Source organism: Trichosurus vulpecula, chromosome 8 (assembly GCF_011100635.1).
Source record: "Trichosurus vulpecula isolate mTriVul1 chromosome 8, mTriVul1.pri, whole genome shotgun sequence".
NCBI lineage: Eukaryota > Metazoa > Chordata > Mammalia > Diprotodontia > Phalangeridae > Trichosurus > Trichosurus vulpecula.
The window spans coordinates 171,514,827-171,536,099 of record NC_050580.1 but is presented as its reverse complement, the minus strand read 5'-3'; the positions used below and the strand labels follow the sequence as shown (position 1 = coordinate 171,536,099).

General features: G+C 38.4%; 1 protein-coding gene across 1 annotated transcript in view; it reads right to left on the bottom strand.

The window, feature by feature from the left end:
- Positions 1-21,273, bottom strand: part of FBN1 (fibrillin 1) — a 311,665-nt gene that overhangs the window by 130,315 nt on the left and 160,077 nt on the right. The window contains exons 8-11 of the mRNA XM_036734672.1: positions 20,844-20,969; positions 16,517-16,675; positions 3,089-3,271; positions 2,340-2,483 (exon numbers count right to left, since the gene is read on the bottom strand). Coding sequence (XP_036590567.1) covers positions 2,340-2,483; positions 3,089-3,271; positions 16,517-16,675; positions 20,844-20,969 — 612 coding nt within the window. The remainder of the gene's footprint in view (positions 1-2,339; positions 2,484-3,088; positions 3,272-16,516; positions 16,676-20,843; positions 20,970-21,273) is intronic.

Below are 21,273 nucleotides of genomic sequence, written 5' to 3'. Positions count from 1 at the left end.
GTAGGACAGAAATAAGCCATGTTTTGGGTAAAGTGTTCTAAATTGGAATCACGAATAAAGCTAGACAAAACGACAAAAAAATGAATTCTATACTTTCACTAGTGAAGAGTGCATGTAATAAACAAGTGATTCACACAATCACAGAATCTCAGGTCTAAAAGGGACCTCAGCATCCATCTACCTACCATAACACACCAGACAAATGGTTGTCCAGCCTTTGCTTGAAAATGTCTAGCAAAGGTTACTATCTTGAGGCAGCTCTCTTTTGGAGATCTGTAATTGTTATTAATAGCTGAATTTATTTAACGTTTTAATGTTTACAAAGTACTTTATATATGTGTAATATTTCATTTAATGCTTAAAACAACCCTAAGGGTTATTATCATCAATCTTCATTTTTGAATGAGGAAACAGAGGCAAATAGAGGTTAAATGACTTGCCTAAGGTCCCACAGCTAGTAAATGTCTGAGACTGCATTTAAATTCAGATCTTTCTGACTCTCCATCCTAGGTTGTATCCACTCGCACCACACATTTTCCTTATTAGAAAATTTTTCCTTACACCAAGCTTGTTTCAAACAGGAGTATGTCTTTCAGGTGTACAGTAGTAAGGAGAGCCTGAAAGAAGTTTCTTAGAGTCTTAGTGAGTCCTGTTTACTTGACAGCCCAAAGTCATCAATCACAGCCACAAGCCGCTATGAAAGTGGCTACAATCTTACGGCCCACAAATAAGCACAAGTCTTCTGAATCAAATAAGAAGGTCTCAGTCCCTCCCTACCCACCAAGGAAAGAACAACACACTTGCCCGACCTGGAAAATCAGGAGGCCTCATTCTCGTCCTTGCTATGCCACTAATTATGTGACCATCCATAAATCACTTTTCCTCTGGGATAGTTGACTGGACAACCAATCAGATTTTTCCTGATCAAATATTTTAGGATGTTTATGGTTCTATATTAGATTTTAAGGACCTCCCTCTCACAACCTAACTGATCTGGCTTCATATGTATAAACGCCTGGAAAGCAAGGGATTTTTGTTTTGTTTTTCTGTTTTTGTGTCCACAGGGCCTTGTACAGTGCCTAGCACATAGTAAGGGACAATGAAAGGAAATGAGTCTGTGATTTTTTTGGTAGACGGAACTCTTAGGTGAGGAAATTTCTACCAATCTAAGTCACTACCTTCTCTGCAACTTACGGTCATAGAGAATTGCCCAGAGCACTAAGAGGATAAGAGATTTGCCCAGTGTTACACAGCCAAGATGTGTCAGACATGGGGCTTGAACCCAAGTCTGCTTAGTATAAGGCCAGCCCTCTGTGTCATCACACTGCCTCTCAGTGGTTAATAAATGCCTGTGTGTGCTTAATAAAAGCTTGTTTAATTGGATTTCTTTGAATTATATTCAACTCAATGGAAGAATTATTTTCATACATTTGTCAAATATAATGGCTCAGTATTAAGGTGCCTGGAGGCCTTAAAAGGGACCCAAGGAGTGTGTGGAGGTGGGGGGGAGGAGAGGGAAGAAGGTAATAAAAGGTGATTCAGACAAAAGGATGATAAGAGGGAAAAAATGCTGAATCAAATTAAAATAAGCTAATGGACTAGTTGTGAGTTAAAAAAAGATAACCACTAGAAACAAATAAATATTCTCCATGGAAAAAAAATCAATGCAAAAAGGTTTTTGGAAAAGAAAGGAGAAACTGTAACAAAGAATCCTAAAGTGTCTATTGCAATCTGATAAACTAGGTGCAGGACAACCCAGAATATACCCTATTGGGACATCTGGCCATTTTATCCCTCTCTACCTTTATCAGTGTGGCTGGTACATAACCAGCTCTTTTTAAGAACATTTGGTGCTTTAAAATAAGAAGAAAATGTTGTAGCAGGAACCCAAGACTGTCATAAACTTAAAAGATTACCAAGTTAGTTCCTACCCATGCCATTCACACCCACCATGTCTACAAATCTAGCTATATGATCCAACAGAGGTGTCAAATAGGTGGCCTACGGGTCACACGTGGCCTACAACACTCTTGAGTGTGGCCTAAACCAGATTAAAATGTAGTTGGGAAATAGTAACAAAATAAATAAAACACTACAAAACAGTGATAATATTACATTTTAAAACTAAGTCAATATGTAGCCTTCAGGAATCCTTATTTATGGATTAGTGACCCCAATTTCTATTTGAGTTTGACACTGCTAACTGAGGCTGCTTTTGGATCAAACAAGGACAGTCCTATGCTGTGCTGATTACCATCTCCCTGAAAAAATCAATGATAGACAGAGAATAGAGCTCACTATTCCTATAGCACTTATGGAAACAGCCCCAAATCACGTACCAATGCATTCTCCACGAATGTCCAGCTGGAATCCTTTGTTGCACTCACAGCGGTAGCTCCCAGGGGTGGGAATACAGTGCCCATTGAGGCAGAGACCTCGGTACACTTGGCAGTAATCAGTACTGATATTAACTGGCAACACCCCTATAAGAATTTTTTGATGAAGGTTAGCGTTTGGCAAAACAATGCTAAACATAAACATTACTTACTGTATTTATGCTAAACAGCAAAAAATATGCAAGCAGTTACATCCAAAAAAGTTACTCTTTCCTATATACATGCATACATTAGTCATACCAGTATATCAGACCCGTTGAGAACATAAATGACTAAGTAGAAGATACTTCATGCTTCCACTCCAGCCTTCCAAAGTCACTTCTGCCCTGTGGGGCACATACAGGTGGTGGAGCATGCCTCTCTACTCCTTAGGCTGCCAGATCAAAACTGATAACATATTATTACCACTTTCAAGCCGATAGAGTCAGCAGATGGATGACATTTACCAGATCAAACTTGCCTGGTATAACATTCTACAAAGACTGATTTTACACCTCTACCATGTTCTCTATATAAAATGTGCACCCTATAAATATCTTAACTCTCCATTTAATGGCAAGTTGTCCAGATAATGATTTCAAGTTCACTTGCTAAACTTGTATATAAACAAAGCAAAAATTAAGTAGCATGAATAGGTATAAAGAACCCAGTAAAATACGAGGAAAATTATCAAATGCTAATTCAATTCTTACGTGATGGTTCCCGAGATGGATAAGGCTCTGGGAGTGGTGGTCTAGGGATTGGTGGATAGATGCCAGGTGGCACAGGGACACCAGGAGGAACTGGACCACTGGGAGGGAAGACACCAGGAGGCAAAGGAATATCAGGTCTTCCAGGAACTAACCCAGGTAGGGTGCAAAGCCTGTGGAACTCCTCTGAAAAAAAAATATCAGGGTTAAACTCAGGCTGTGGGGGAAAATAAGCAATATTATATGTTTATTATTTACAGATTTTTAAAAGCTATTTCTTTCAATTTCATTAAAAGAAAAATTTGCTGCATGTCTATGACATACAAAGAAATGCTGGTCACAAAAAGAATACAAAGCAGAGTAAGGCAGGCACTATTGTCTTCAAGAAGTTTACAGTATAGTATGGAAGATAAGGCATGCATGCATACATAACTATCCTATAAAGTAGGCTATAGTTCAGTGAAGACATTTATGAGAGTGCAGTGGAGGAAAATATCACTTCCAGGTTGGAAAGGAATCAGGAAGAGCTTTATTTTAGAGGTGACATTTGAGCTAGACCTTAAAGAAGAAGCAGTGGAGGGAGAGAAATCTAGTTAGAGGGAATGCTCTCATAAGAGAAAGCACAGATAACAATTGTATTCAGGGAGCAGTAAGTAGTCAAGTTTTACTGAAGCACAAGATACACGAAGGGGACTAGCACAAGATAAAGCTGGAAAGTTGTAGGCAACAAGAAACTTTTTATAAGAAGTGACATAGTAAGGGCTCTGTTAGGAAAATGAATTTCTTGAGACTGTAAGTCAAAAAGAAGGAAAGTGAGTGGGAAACAGTCTCATCCTTCAGGAGGCTATTACGATAGCCTAGGCAATAAATAATGAGGGCTTGGACTATGGTAATGGCAGCTAGAATGGAAGAGAATGGCTAAATATGAGATACACTGTAGAGGCAGAATCAAGGGGACTTACTGGATATGGAGGAAAGCATAACAGCAGGAAAAAGAATGTCTCTGAAGCCTAGGTGACTGGAAAAATACTAGTGTCATCAACAGAAATAGGAAGTCACAAGGAGCTGGTTTGAAGGATGGAAGAAAGGTCTTGGATTTCATTTTAGAGGCATATTGATGCACCAGCAATACTTGCAGATGGAAGCCTATTCAGGAAGCTGCTAGAAATGCATACTAATACACTGGGAGAGAGCTAATAATACAGATTTGACAGTCGTACTATAAAGGGAATACTTGAAGCCAAGATAATAAGTTGCCAAAGGAGCACATAGAGATAGATAAGAGCAAAGGACAGTCGAGCCTTGGGGCAACCTATGTGTGTGGTGGGGGGGGGGGGCGGTAAGAAATGAAAGAGAAACTGGAGAAAGAGACAGAGAAAGAGAGAGGGAAATGATTACATAACTACCTCCCCCAAAGCTAAGGAAAGAGAGAATTCCAAGAAGGAGAAGGTGGTGAATAACACCATAAGCTTTAAAGAAGTCAAAGGATATAAACACTTAGGAAAGGCTAGTGCAAGGGTCAGGAACCTGTGGCCTTCTAGGTCCTTGGGTGTGGCCTTTTGATTGAGTTCAAGTTTTACAGAACAAATCCTTTTATTAAGGGGATTTGTTCTCTGAAGTTTGGATTCAGTTGAAGGGCTGCACTTGAGGACCTAGAGAGCCACAGGTGGCTTTGAGACTGCAGGTTCCCCATCCTTGGGCTAGTGTATTTGGTTATTCAGGGATCATAAGTAATCTTTGAAAAGATGATTTCAGTCAAGTGGAGGATTCAGAAACTAGAGGGTTCAAGAATGAGTAAAAGAGGGACAGCTAGGTGGTGCAGCAAGTAGAACACCAGCCCTGGAGTCAGGAGGACTTGAGTTCAAATCTGGCCTCAGACATTTGACACACTTACTAGCTGTGTGACCTTGGGCAAGTCACTTAACCCCAATTACCCTACCTTCCCCCCTCAAAAAAAATGAATAAGAGATAAGTTAGTGGAGAAAGCAAATGCAAATTTCTCATTCTAGATATTTCCTGAGAAAATAAATTAAAGCTACCTCCAAAGGGGAAGTAGGATGAAGAAAAGGTTTGTTTTAAGAGAGATAAGAGAACTTATTTGTAGAAGACGAAGCAGCAGTACAAGGGGAGACTGAAGCTGCAAGAAAGAAATAGGAGAACTAATGGACCAAGGACCTGAAAGAGGACAGAAGAGGATGGGACCACAGTCAAAGAGAGAAAGGAGAAGTTCTCCTTCAAAGTAGAAAGGGAGAGGAATTGGGTGACGATACAGACATTTTTAGGTATGGTGAATTGAGGGCAATTATATGAAATGGCTATTGTAGGAAAATAAGATACATGGCATCTTGTTAAAGTGCAAGAATTGTGACTGGGTGGGGCTGTGGACTTTGGTATCCTTAGAATTATCAGTGACAACTAAAAGCAAATTTCCAAGACTGTATATGGAAATAGATTATTTGCATAATCACACCCTAAAACATATGGCCCATTTGCCTAAACATATCCTGGTCAAAATCCATTATGAGAATACTTAGAAATATCAGGGAAAACACAGAAAGTCAAAAAGCAAGATAAGTAATTTCTTTATACCATCAAGCAATAACTAACTCACAATTTTTACCACAATGTACCAGTCCTAATTTACTACTGAATTTCATGTTATTTGCTTAGAGGTGGCAAGGCATGGTGGATAAAAAGATGGGTTCAAGTCTTGCTTCTGACATACTTTGCATTCCTGAGCAAATCACTTAACCTCTCAGTGCTCCAGGCAATTCTCTAAGATTATACTTTGCTGAATAGGTGCCTATTTTACTGTTAGAGTTCCTTCACTGGAAGATGTCTATACAAAAAGAAATCAAAGGGCCAGTTGGGGGATAAAAATTAGTCCAGTGCTCTAGCCCAGGAGTCAGCTGGCCAGAAAGCGGAAGAATGGATTTTACATTTTTAAATATTTATTGTATTTTAAAATGTTAAAAACATTCTTAGATTGTGGGATGTTAAAAAACAAAAACAAAACAACAGATACCTATTTAGTCCTTGCTGTACTTCTCTGAACCTTGTTTTATCTAGCCTACGAGATGGTGCAGGAGGAAAAGGGCCTTCCCTGTACACTGTGAGGGATGCTGCCCTAGTTGTTCACTGAGATATTTTCCAAACCCATGACTGGTGTTTCCTGATTGAGATATCCTCCCCTTCTTAAAGATGGGAGCTCTATCAGCCAATACTCTGCAACAGAGGGTAATTATGATGAGGTTCCACATTTTGGCCTGCAGTTTCATATTTTTTACCTTTGAATTGCCACAAAACTCTTATGATGATAACTAATACTTGTGATTATCTTACACTTAATCTATAAATTACTAGTTCTAGTACATGCTGAGGGTTTAGGATCATAAAAGCATTACAGTATCAATAAAGTCATAAGGGTTCTTAGAGTTCCAACATCCTTCATTTTATAGATGAAGAAACTGAGACCCAGAGAATTTAAATAACTTTCTCAGTCAACGGCAGAGTGTGGACTTGAATCCAGCTCCTTTAACTTCAAGTCCAACTTTTTTCCCCACTGTACTCCATTGTCTACCTCTCATGCAGGTTACTGTTTTGTGTTCAAAGAACTCAGAACTAGTGGCTTCAAAAGAGAACTTGGGAGTGGACCCCTTCCTAACATCTTCCTCAGGATGAGGGAGTCTCTGCTATCTGTGTCATCTCCAGGTAAATCTTTTCATCACGATGATCAAGCAGCCTCACTAATTCTCCAGCTTACATCCTGCGTTTGAGGACTTTAAAGAGTAGTTCATTATGAGTTTTGCAGCCCTTTCCAGGTTTTTTTGGCTTATCTGATTTCTTGTTTGCACCTGACTTACCCCACAAGCGTACCTATTCTATTAAATCAGGCAGTCTACAAATTAGCTATGGCTGGGTTTTCCTTGGAGCACCTGGCCTTTTGAAATCTCTGGCACATGTTTTATTGGGCTTCCAAAAGGTGTTTTTAAATAGTTTCCAGGCTCCCTGTGGGTTATTCACTTTGGGTGTTGTTTTTTTTTTTTAAAAAAAACTATTTCTTCCCATTTTCCTGCTAAATAATGCCTACATTTTGTCATAGTTCCCTCTCTTATAACGGAGGAACCATGTGGTGGATTTCTGTTGGTTTTTCCTTTCTTGCCAGGATTTTGTACTTAATCACACTATAATCACTACCACACAGTGGTTCACCCACAGATACTTCCTACACCAGTTCCTGTCCACTACTCAGGAACAAACCCAAGCTATTTCCTTTCCTTGTGGACTCTAATTTGACTTCTTCTAAGAAGCAGTCATTTGTCTTATCCAAAAACGTTCCTCGTTACATCCCCATAGGGAATCCTGCCAGTTTATGGGTAGATAATTATGATGTTCTTATGTTGTCCCTCATTATTACTACCTGGCCTAATTTGGCGGCTTTTCCAATCTCATTTAACATTCCCAGGCCAGTTTTATTATCCAGGTCAGGTGGTCTGTAGCATGAAGCCCTATTACCACAGTTTTATTTTATATCTGGAATTTCTTCCCATGGGGATTCTGTAGCACTTTATGTTGCCTGGTTAAGAAAATAGTAACCCACATTTATATGGCAATTTAAGGTTTGCAAAAGCTTCTTTTTCAATGAGGCACAGTGGAAAGTGTTGGATCTGGAGTAAAAGGACCTAGATTTGAACTTTAGCTCTGTTACTGAGTCACTTAAATTTTCTGGTCCCAAATTTCCTCAGATGTTGAATGAGGAGGTTGGACTAAATGACTTTTGAAGTTTCTTTCAGTTCTAAATCTCTAGTACTATGAACCCTGTGAGGGATTATAATCCCTGTTTTGTAGATTAGGAAACAAATTCGGTGACATGATTTTCCTATCATTACACAGCTAGAAAATACTGGAGCAAGGATTTAAACCAGAGTCGAATGCTATTTCCATTACATCAGAACACTGCTCGTACTATGCTTGCATTTAATTATAACACTCTCCTAACTATATAATCTATGACCTGGCAGCACCCTGTCCTACCAGTTATCCTGTTTCCCACAAGTGCGTGAAATAAATGACAATTCTATCACTTGATACTATTCTCCCATTTAAAAAAAATGCATCTATTTCTAAAAAAACACTTAAGAGTAAACATGCTTTTTTGTTGTTTCCCTCTACTGTCTTCTCTGTCTGAGTTAATGTAGTACTTCATTATAAAGTTATTTGGGACACATTATCAAATTCTTCCCAATTATTCTAGCAGGACTTGTGTCAGTCTGAATCTCTGCTTCTCCCACTCACCAACCTAGAGACACACTGTTGTTTCGCAACAATACTACACATCTTTTTAAAGTAAAAACTACAACCTTTTAAATGTTTATTTTAAGCAACCTTGTGCCATTTTTGTTGTGGTGAAACACATCATTTCTGGAGAGCTTCCACCTACCCCCAAAATTCTCCTAGATGCTGGTCCATTAAATCTTTTTCCTCTATCATCAATATATCTAGAAATTCCAAAGTTCAGTGGACCCAAAACTATCTGATCCTCATACTTCCTGATCTTCTAGAATATTGCATTGATTTTCTCTTAACTACAGACTACTTAAGCTCTAAGCATAGCCTTAACACTTACAATTTCTAAGCTAATTTTTGCAGTATTATAAAACAGTGACTAAGCCATGTCCTAGCAGTGTAAGTCTCAAAACTTCTAAAGCAGTGACTTGCCAAAGTAGAAACTCACTACATTTTTTTCTTAAAAAAGCACTTTAGTGTACTGAAGGACTTAATGTAGTTTCTATACGTAACCAATTAACTCTTGGGCCATACTATTAGGCACAAAAAAGAATCTGGCAACACATATGACATGCTAGATATTGAAATACAGTAAATGTTTTTATCACTCTTTTAATTTCCATATATAATTCTCAGCAATAAACAGAAATTTTATTTTAAAATCCATGTGCAGGTGTGCAATTTGCAATAAAGAACTACAATTCTGTAAGTAGTACAGTTGATGGCCACAAATAAAATTTTTTTATTTGAATCAAATACATGGCATTGTTATAAAGAGAGATTCTTCTAACCTCACATTCACTTGTTACTTTAAAATTCCTTGGTCCAGATCCATTTTATAGGATACAAACTTACATGAGGGTACCTAAGTACCATCTTTGACTCTAGAATCATAAAGGTAGAGGAGACTTATAGAGACCATCATTAGTTCAACACATATCAACTGAGCACCTATTATGTTCAAGGTAATGTGCTAGGAACAGGGAAGGAATTAAAAAATAAAAAAGGTCGATCTTGTCTCCAAGAAAGTTATCATCTGTCAGGAGATATAATGGTTCAATATCAACTTGGAAAGAGGTCTCCAATGGAGTTTTTATCAATGATTTGAATAAAAGCTGAGATGCTACAAAAACCAAATTTGCTACAAGGGACAGCTCCCACAGATGACAGACTCAAAGACTTATTAGAACATCAAGTCAAATAAAAAAAGATGAAATTCGATGAAGATAAATGTAAAGTAGATTACAAGCGCAATACAGATCAATAATATTCTATAGAGGCAAAAAAAGCTAATGCAATCCTAAGTCCAGGCCTAGAGAGAGACACTGTTTAGAAGTTGTAGTGATGACCAGATCATATTTGGAGTATTATGCTTAGGTCTAGACACCACTTTTGGGAAGGCTATTTATAAACTAGAGAGCATCCAAAAGAGTACAACCAGGAAAGTGAAAAGCCTTGAAATCATGGGCATGTGAAGAGCTATTAAAAGAACAGAAGATATTTAGCCTGAAGGGAAAATTTGGGGGGATCATGATAAGTATCTTCAAGTATTTGAAGAGAATGTACTAGAAGACAATAGGTTTATTCTATTTGACCTCAGAGGGTAGAACTAGGAACAGTGAGGGGAAATTGCAAAGAGGCACATTTAGGCACATTTGACATAAGGAAAACTTCCCAAGATTTGAGCAATCAAAAGAAAAATAGGCTGCTTCAGAAGATAGCTGGTTCCTCTACCAGGAGTGGGGAACCTACGGCTCCAAGGCCACATGTGGCCCTCTAGGTCCTCAAGTGTGGCCCTCTGACTGAATCCAAACTTCACAGAACAAACCCCCGCAATAAAAGGATTTGTTCTGTAAAGCTTGGACTCAGTCAAAAGGCTGTACCTAAGGACCTAGAAGGCCTTATGTGGCCTCAAGGCCAAAGGTTCCCCACCCCTGGGTTAGACAATAGCCTATAAAATCCCTTCTACCTCTTCAGATTATGGCACTAGAAGAGGCAGCCTTGTTCTGTGACAAGGCAGCAAGAGATAAATGCTATAGCTAAGACTTCCGAGGCTGGAGCCAAGATGGCAGCTAGAAAGCAGGGACTTGCATGAGCTCCCCACCACGTCCTTCCAAAAACCTATAAAGAATGGCTCTGAACAAATTCTAGAACTGCAGAACCCACAAAATAGCAGAGGGAAGCAGGGATCCAGCCCAGGACAGCCTGGATGGTCGAAGGATTAGGTCTATGGCACATGGAGTGGAGGGGAGCAGAGCTCAGCGTGGGAGGCAGCAGGGCCAACCAGACCAGGAGCCGGGCAGGATAGGCCCTAGCACCCTGAATCAGTGAGCTGTGGCAGTTACCAGACTTCTCAACCCACAAACACTAAAGACAACAGAGAAGTTTAGTGGGAAAAGCTGTGGGGGACAGAGTTTGGGGTTCAGCCACCGCCCCAGGGGCAGCGGGGGAGGTGCAGCTACAGAACTACAGCTGCAGTTACTTCCAGCCCCAGGCCCATGTGGTGGGAGGAATTAAGTGGCGGATGAGTGCAGAGCCTGCTGAAGATTTGCTTCAGGTCCGGGTTGGTGGTTCTTGAGGAAGGAGGAGTGCTGGTATGGCAGAGCTAGCTGTATAGAAATAGCTCTGAAATCAACGGCGCATCCCCTCAAGCTTGGATTGGAACAAAGTGATCTTTGCTCTACAAGCAGTCATACCCCGACGAAAAACTCAAGGGTCAAGTAAGTTAGCTGGGAACATGGCCAGGCAGCGAAAACACACCCAGATTCAGTCTCAGACTTTGGAATCTTTCTTTGGTGACAAAGAAGACCAAAACATACAGCCAGAAGAAGTCAACAAAGTGCAAGAGCCTACACCAAAAGCCTCCAAGAAAAACATGAACTGGTCTCAAGCCATGGAAGAGCTCAAAAAGGAGTTGGAAAAGCACGTAAGAGAAGTAGAGGAAAAATTGGGAAGAGAAATGAGAATGATGCAAGAAAATCATGAAAAACAAGTCAATGACTTGCTAAAGGAGACCCAAAAAAATACTGAAAAAAATATTGAAGAAAAAAACACTTCAAAAAATAGACTAACTCAAATGGCAAAAGAGCTCCAAAAAGCCAATGAGGAGAAGAATGCCTTGAAAGGCAGAATTAGCCAAATGGAAAAGGAGGTCCAAAAGACCACGGAAGAAAATATTACCTTAAAAATTAGATTGGAGCAAGTAGAAGCTAGTGACTTGATGAGAAATCAAGATATTATAAAACAGAACCAAAGGAATGAAAAAATGGAAGACAATGTCAAATATCTCATTGGAAAAACCACTGACCTATAAAACAGATCCAGAAGAGATAATTTAAAAATTATTGGACTACCTGAAAGCCATGATCAAAGAAAGAGCCTAGATATCATCTTTCAAGAAATTATCAAGGAGAACTGCCCTGATATTCTAGAGCCAGAGGGTAAAATAGAAATTGAAAGAATCCACAGATTGCCTCCTCAAATACATCCCAAAAAGAAAACTCCTAGGAACATTGTTGCCAAATTCCAGAGCTCCCAGATCAAGGAGAAAATATTGCAAGCAGCTAGAAAGAAACAATTTGAATATTGTGGAAAAACAATCAGAATAACACAGGATCTGGCAGCTTCCACATTAAGGGACCGAAGGGCTTGGAATATGATATTCCGGAGGTCAATGGAGCTAGGATTAAAACCAAGAATCACCTACCCAGCAAAACTGAGTATCATGCTCCAAGGCAAAATATGGATTTTCAATAAAATAGAGGACTTCAAGCTTTCTCAGTGAAAAGACCAGAGCTGAATAGAAAATCTGACTTTCAAACACAAGAATCAAGAGAAGCATGAAAAGGTAAACAAGAAAGAGAAATCATAAGGGACTTACTAAAGTTGAACTGTTTTGTTTACATTCCTACATAGAAAGATGATGTGTATGATTCATGAGACCTCAATATCATAGTAGTTGAAAGGAATATGCATATATATATATGTGTATGTGTGTATACGTATATATATATACATAAGTGTGTCTATGTATGTATATATGTAGGTATATATAAATATATATATATGTATACACACACACACACACACACACACACACAAAGGGCACAGAGTGAGTTGAATATGAAGGGATGATATCTAAAAAAATAAAATCAATTTAAGGGATAAGAGAGGAATATATTGAGAGAGGGAGAAAGGGAGAGATAGAATGGGGTAAATTATCTCACATAAAAGTGGCAAGAAAAAGTGGTTCTGTAGGAAGGGAAGAGGGGGCAGGTGAGGGGGAATGAGTAAATCTTGTTCTCGTCGGATTTGACCGGAGGAAGGAATACCATACACACTCAACTGGCTATCTTACCCCACAGGAAAGAAGGAGGAAGAAGGAAAAAAAGGTGGGGATGATAGAAGGGAGGGCAGACGGGGGGAGGAGGTAATCAAAAACAAACACTTTCGAAAAAGGACAGGGTCAAGGGAGAAAATTCAGAAAAGGGGGATAGGTTAGGAAGGAGCAAAACATAGTTAATCTTTCACAACATGAGTATTGTGGAAGGGTTTTACATAATGATATGCATGTGGCCTACGTTGAATTGCTTGCCTTCTTAGGGAGGGTGGGTGAGGAGGGAAGAGGGGAGAGAATTTGGAACTCAAAGTTTTAAAAACAGATGTTCAAAAACAACAACAACAACAAAAGTTTTTTCATGCAACTAGGAAATAAGATACTCAGGCGATGGGGCACAGAAACTTATCTTGCCCTACAAGAGAAGAAGGGAAAGGGGGATGGGAGGGGAGTGGGGTGACAGATGGGAGGGCTAACTGGGGAAAGGGGCAACCAGAATATATGCCATCTTGGAGTGGTGGGAGGGTAGAAATGGGGAAAAAAATTCGTAATTCAAACTTTTGTGAAAATCAATGCTGAAAACTAAATATAATAAATAAATTCAAAAAAAGAATTAAAAAAGAGATAAATGCTATAAGAGTGGTACAAAGAACTTTAGACATTCAGAAGACAACATTCCTAGTTTCAGTAATCAGGATATATTTCATGAATGACATGATTTCTGAACTAGATCTTGAAGGATGAGTTGGATTCCAATAGCTGGAAATTAGAGAGGGATAGCATGTTAGCCAGAAAGAAAAGCGTATGATAACAAGAAAACATAAGCTCTTAAGAGTTAGGATTGTTTCATTCTTTGTATTTGTATCTCCAGAGCACAGCTCATTGCCTAGCACACAGTAAGCATTTAATAAGTGCTTGCTGATTGGCTGATTTATAAGTCTAGAAAGATAGGTTAACGCCAGGTTAGGAAGGATCTTGAATGCCAAGCCAAGGAGCTGGATCTCTATTAAAGGATTTCAAACAAAAGGAAATTGTGATCATAGCTGTACTTTAGGAAAATTAACCTGACAGTAGGGTGTAGATCAGATTTGAGGAGGAAAAGACAGAAAGGTAGGGAGACCAAGTAGAAGGTAGTTATAATCTAGACAGGAGGTAATAGGTCCTGTACTAGGGTGGAAGGCACAAGAAAGGAGAGGATGAATAAGTGATACTGCAGAAGTAGAAATAAAAGGATTTAATTCGATGCACTGGGGATAAGAGAAGGAAGTTTTAAGGATGACTGATGTTTCAAGTCTGGATTACTAAGAAAATGATAGTGGCATCATTAAAAACAGATATCAAGATAAAAGGCTGGTTTAGGCGGAAAGATCTTGACTTTGGTTTTGGAAACACATTGACTCTGAGATGCCAGCTACCCTCCAGGGGAGGACTTTGGAAATGCAAGTATTGAACCTTAGAATGAAGTGAGGGCTAGAGATATAGATTTGGGAACTGTACAAATAGAGATGGTAGCTTAAACTGTGAGAGTAGATAGAATGGAATAAGAGAAGAATGAGGACAGAATTTGGAGTATATCTACATTTAGGATATGAGACAAAGAAGAGAAGTCATGGTAGGAGACAAAGATTGAATGGACAAAAAGGTAGAAAGAAAAACACAATGTCATAGATATCAATTTAGGACACATCTATCAAGAAGAAGGTGATAAACAGGGCCAAATATTTCAGACAGATAATTACTTAGAAAAGACCTTTGGTATTATATATTTAAAGGGAATAGTAAGTTGTACACAATAGATTTATAGTTTCATTTGCAATCCTCTTTTTTCTATTCTACTGTGTTAAGGAAATGCTTGTTTTGTTTCTTAAGTTCAAAATAAAATAAAATTTTAAAAAACGTCTTTGGTTTATGAGATCATGGGTGTCCTTTGAAAAAGCAGTTTCAGTGGTGTACTGGTAAGGAAACTGGACTTTAACTGGGTGAGGAAGTAGACAGAGAAACTGCAAACTACTTCATGGCAGTGAAAGAAAAGGGCAAGAACAGATAAAAGTGAATAGTGGGGGTGGCTCAGTGTTGAGGATTAACAAGGTTGGTAGACTAAAAGAATTAAGGGGGATTGGGATTCTATGACAATAGCAAAAGCAACTCTGAATTGACCATGGGATCCAAGTTGGCTAGTGAGATAACTATATCCAGATAATGACTGATGAATTTTAATAATAGGAAAGATTCACAATGATTACAAAGAGTAGATTCAATGAGTTTGAAGGAGAAGAAACAGAAGGTAAGGGAAGTATAGTCAGAAAGCTAGGAATCTAAGATCTTTGAGGTAGAGTACTTTCAAAGCATGACTAAGTCTAAGGTTATGCCAATGAGTGACTAAAATGAAGTGGAGATGAGGTTTGAGATACTACCAGAGGGACATTCAGATAGTGATGAAAATTGAAGTGGAAGAGATATAAACCCAGGATGTTAGAAAAGGAATCAACTTGGACGGTGAAATCACTGAAGAGAAAAATGTTAACTAGATGCTGAAGTCATTGAAGGAGGTAAGAAAATATCCTGGAGCCCAGACAATAATAGTGGTTTAAGGATGTTGTTAAGATGGCACGGTCTTCAAAAAGACATGCTGCTGAGTGACAGAAGAACAATGATGGTCCAGAAGTGTTACTGGGGGCAATGGAATAGCTGGGCTAACCCCCTTTTTCCTCTCGCAGTGAATCAGACGAGAAGGAGGAGCGTCCACAACTGGAGGAAACTGAGAGGAATGGTTTCAGTTAGAAAAAGCTAAGTCTCAATCAAGTCTAGGAGATGGAAAGTGTTATAATTTTTTTTAAAAAGTCTGATATAGGAGAATTTAGTCATGATAGAAAAGGCAGGGTTGGACTGGGTGTGGGGAGATGTGATGAATGGAATATTTTCACCATAGAAGCTGAACCTGCACTGCAACCATAATATTTGATAGGGTAGAATGTTGCCCAGGTGGCACACATATATCCATCTCCCTTGCCTTCAGGTAGGCTGACCCTTAAACCAACCATTGGCACATGACAAAATTATCCTCTTTTTAAAGATCTATAGAAACGAAGTTTTAATGGTCTCTCTTGGTAACCTGTTTTCATATACAGCAGTTCTGTTCTTCAATAAACCCTTTTGTCAAATTTGGGCTCAATTTGATATGATCTTTTCTAACCAGAAACAATAAATAACAAATAGTCCACCTCTACAGGATACTCATTTGTGGTCTTCAAGATCAATATTAATGTACCCTTTCCTATTTAAGGTTAAATAACCCTTATAAATCCAATCTTTTTTCAGTGTCCTTATTCACAAATGCTCACCTTTCATAATGGTCTTCTCTGAATTCCTTTCCAATTTCTTGATCTCCTTCAGAGATCCAAATTGCACTCCACTAAAAAGACCTGCCTAGTATTGAATAAAAGGGGGAAGAAGGCTACCTCCCATTCTCTACTGGGGTGTGGCTTATTACCCCAAATGTTCCCAAGGGAAGAGGTTCCACTGTACTGGCTTTCTAAAAATTTGTGGGAGAAAGTAAAGCCAACAAAAATCACTAAAAATGAAAGGCCGCTTGGACCCCCTCAGAAGGAGGACTCTCACGGTCCTGTACATGGATTAATTACCTAAAAAGTAACTAACAACAGCGCCCACTCTCTTTAGGGCTGTAGTCGGTTCCCCTGGATTTCCGCAGAAGTTAGCACAGATGTTTTATTTCCTTGCCATTCTAGATCTTTCTTTCCGGTGTTTTTTTTTTTAACGGACTCAGAGCAGACAGCCAGAAGAAAGCCTACCTGTGGCCCGGATGGGGCACATCTCCGGGGCTGTCGCAGGCCCCGGGGCCCAGCAGCGGCCCACATCGCAGCAGCACTGGGTCTTGGTGAGCTGCTGGGGAAGCTGGTTGTTGCAGCGTCCATTGGCCAGGGACGTGTAACAGAATCCTTGGCGAACATCTGTGGGGGCAGAGAAGCGCACAGGGATTATTCACATGAAACACAGAAAAGGGCCGCCCTCGAACGGGGCACGGTTCACGAGGTCTACTGCTGCACCTCCTGAGAAAAGGGCGCGACATCCGAGCTGCGCATGTACATACTCCTCCACTTCCTTCCGCTCCCACTGAGCATGTGCACCACGCATCCCTCCCACCTGCACTGAGCATGTGCAATATGTAACAAACTCCTCCTCCCTCCTCTCTTCCTGCCTCCAGTCCTGAGGCAAGTGGGGGCGGGGGGGGTGGGACTGGCATGAATAATGAAACCAGGAAGTATTCCCACTAGTCAAAGCTACAATTGCCCAGTGGAAACATGCAGCACCTATTCAAATAGTGCACCTACATCATGGATTTGTTATTTGAACCAGTTGTAGGAAAGAACAATCAGAGTGAGGATGAGAGAATAACAAAATCACCACCCATGATATTCATATGTATTGATTTTGTGTCATATGTTAATATAGACTCATAGTTAATTTTTCATAACTACTAAAATGTGTATCTTTGTAATTATTTTGATATATTGAGAGTCCAAATATTAATCAACTAGAACTTAGGAGCTTAATGTTTATTGAATTGAATCAATAATGTACTCTCCCTGGAATCAAACTATTTAATTCTAGTAACTTTAGACAAATAGTTCATACAAAATATAAGATCTATTTTTTAAAACAACCTGCAATGGTAAGTCATTATGTCAAGTCCTTTTTGCTTTTTTTTTTCCCCTGAGGCTGATATGGAGTCAGATTTAAAGGGTAAACAGGGGATGGGGGAGAAATTTGATTTAAAAATAAGTATTCACACCCAAAATAAATATTTATTTACCATTATTTCTTAAGGTCTATTTCAAAACAACCTGAAATGATAAGACATTTTGTAAGCCTTCTCCCTCTTCCCCAAGCTAACACTGAGTTCAACTTAAGGGTAAACAGAGATGGAGATTGGTTTAAAAAAATCCACACCTAAATTAAATGTTTATTTATCAATATTTCTTAAGATCTACTTTAAAGCAATCTGAAATGATTAGACATCTCATCTTTTTAATTTTCCTGAGGTTAACATTAAGTCAAACTTAAAGGCAAGCAGGAGAGAGAAGTTTGGTTTAAAAAAAAAAGTCCACACCTAAAATTAAATGTTTATTTATCAGTTTTTCTTTTTGTCCTAGTAACTTACCACTAGGAGGGTTTTAAAAGGAACTAATTAAATTCACAGATTAAACTACTCATGATTCCAAATCCTCCTGCAGGATGTGACATTTCTTGGAGTAATTGTTCCTTGGCAAGAAAGTTATCTTTTCAAAGCAACACAGCAAGACTCATTTCTAGATATTACTTTTATTGGTTTATATCCTTATCACAATAACATACGACACACTACAAGTAGGTGCTACCAGAAAAATAGCACATGACAAAGCAGAAATGTGCTGTTTTAATAGGTTTCAAGTGAGATATTGCTATGATAAATGTGAGATAGATAACTATCTCTATCCACCTACCAGGTGTCTACACAGATATTAACTTGAAGCAAAGTACACTTTTCATATGCTAAAGATAAATCCAATTTTCGTAAACTGAGTAGTATTTTAAATATTACTAGGTGATCTAATTAGCTAAAGGAATCTAGGGTAAATTCTTTTATTGAGTAAAGACTACTTTAGAGTGAATAATTTATCCTGCATCTTTAATTTGTTTTTCAAAACTGAAAAACATCAAGTTGCTTAAAAAGGGTAACACCAATATTTATTTTGACCTATATCACTATACACGCAAAAAAGTTTAGTTTTTTTTTTCAAACAAATGAGTTAATATCTAATAAACCAAGAGGGAGAATTTTTTTTTGCAGGTGTTAATAGTCATTGCATGGAGTGAAAGTTAATAGAATTTATGGGAAACATGTTCAAGGCTTAGAGGAGCTATAACTTGCCAGACACTTTTTTTTTTCAAAAAAAGACTGAAGTTTCCTAACTATTAGGAAAATTAAGAAGTGAAAGGAAAGTGAAGCTTTCACATGTTCTCAACCCAAAGAAGTTTTAAAAATAGATTTGCTTCTTGTATGTGATTCAGCAAAGTAAAGACACTGTGATCTGTACCTTGAAATTGGGAAAATATTAAAGAAATAAAAAGACAATGTTTGGAAATTTTACTTCTTGTGCATATATGTGGGAAAACTTTATGGATACATTTTCTAATGAGTAAGTCAACAAACGATGCAATGAATGATGACTATAACCAACCTTACCAGAAACTGTTTATACTACATCATCCTCCAATTCAGCTACTAAGTAGAAACAAAATTAATTTAGAGACACTCAAATCACTAACTTCAAGAAGTCTAAAAAACATAAACAAATCATAAAACAAAGTTGTGGGCTAGTTTTTGAAAAGCAAAAAAAAAAATTCTTAAAAAATATTTTTAAACCGCTGGCAGGTATTAAATTGCTTTCTAATTTTTTTTCTGTGGTTCAAGTTCCTGTACCACTGGTCAGATTGAACTCACAACTAAGGGGCAGAGGAAGTTCCAGGATGAATGGATTCAATGGAACTAGAAACAGTGTTAGCTTTGTGAAGCTGAGGACAGGAGCTCCCCATAAAGAGGATTAAGAAACAGTATCTGTAGAACCTTTCAAGATGTGATAAATTTGTAACTGCTTAAAACCATATAATGCTGATGTTCAGTATTCAGAGAATGTCTTGGGTTCACACCAAAGGCTACTGTGAGTAGAGAGACACATTCAAACCTACTGTGATGTCCCAGGTGCAAATAAGTTTGGTGGTCACAAGCTAATGTAAACACTTGACCATACTATGAAATATGCACATATAATTTACAGTGTGGTCTACTTTCAGGTTACAAATAGAATTTCAGGCTCTGGCTGTAATACTCAGTGCTAAATTCAATCAACTGGCTAATATCCACTTATGTTCAGAAAACTGGGAATTGTGTCTGTGTTGACATGTCTGTTTTTAGCCTGATGGCTCACTTATTAGATTTAGAGCTCAGGGACTTGGATCAAAATTTCGCAACTGAAGGTTGGCAGAGGAATAAATCATGTTTGTGTATATAAGGAGTCCTAGACTTAAAACATCTGACTTATAAATGACCAATAATTACAAACAATAATGCTCACTTATAGCCACGAACAGTTGTGGAAATTGTGGGAAAAAGTCAGAATTTTGAGAGACTCTGTGTTTTAATAAGTGGGAGAAGGTATAATAACCAGAAATAGATTAAAGATACCAAGCAAAGCGGAAGATTTCCAGGTAGTACTGGCTTGCCTATGTAATCCTGACACACTCCAAAATATTTTCTTCCCTTGCAATCTTAAATTTTTTAGTTCATTTTGTTACATTGTCCCAAATTCTATTAATTAGAGATGTATTTAGGTGAACAAAAAGCACAAGCTAAATCACTGGCATAAAAGAAGACCTTATAACGGTCAAAAAGATAAAATATATAGACATTAAAATTAATTTTAATAGAAGGCATTCTAAGATATGGTACAGATGGTATGATACGTGAGTGATATGGATTAGCAGTACCACAGGGGTTCAAGAGAGGGAAAGCTCAGTTGCCAGTGGGATGAAAAGGGAAGGGTTCATAGAAAGGAAAAAAAAGGATTGGGGAATATAATCTGAGGTTTGGAGCATATGTGTACTGAGGAGTATTCCAAGTGGAGAGTAAGCATACGGTATATTCTAGGGATGGTAAGTAGACCTTCTTGGCTAGAATGGAAGATCCCTATTAGGCAGTGGAGTAGTCAGATTGTTGAAATCCTTAAGATCAAACTGCATAGATGGATGAGAAAATTGATTCATATCCTCAAAATATTCCTCAAGGCATCTCTGTAATCAACCAAAATCCATTACTCTGACCTGTTTGAGCTATGCTAATTCATCATTGAGCTATCGAGTCACATATTGGGATGTAGACTCATTAAAGAAGGTACTCACACACCAACCTTTGCATAAGGTTATTGTTCTGCCCTAATTGGAGAGGATATAGTAGTATTATGTGTTCTACTGAGCAAACTTGCTCAGAAAACTGCTCAATATGGAAGCAAATATCATCTACTTGGCAAATTTTCACAACAGAGCTCCCTCAACAGTGTACCCCATTTTCATCTCACCTACCTATACATCTGGTTCCATCAGGAGAGGTATAAAATCCTGGGGGGCATTTGCAAAAATAACTGCTGACAGTGTTTGAACATTCACCCCCATCGCAGACTCCAGGAATAGTAGCGCACTCATCAATATCTGCAATGTAACAAAGAGGTATTTTAGCAAACATCAGAAGTCTGTTATATAATTGGCTTATTTTTATGTGGGTTTAGATACACTGCTAGTCAGATCAGGTCCCCTGAAACAATGCAACTACAAACAATAAAATCCAATTATAACATGGTCAGTCCATAATATGTTAGTCCATTCTTTCTCTCACGAAAAAACCTTATAAAGGTGGTCCAGTGAACCAAAAACATCTGACCAACATCTTGTACTGTATACCAAGACCATAAGCTCAAAATGGATATATGATTTAGACATACATAAAGGTGATATT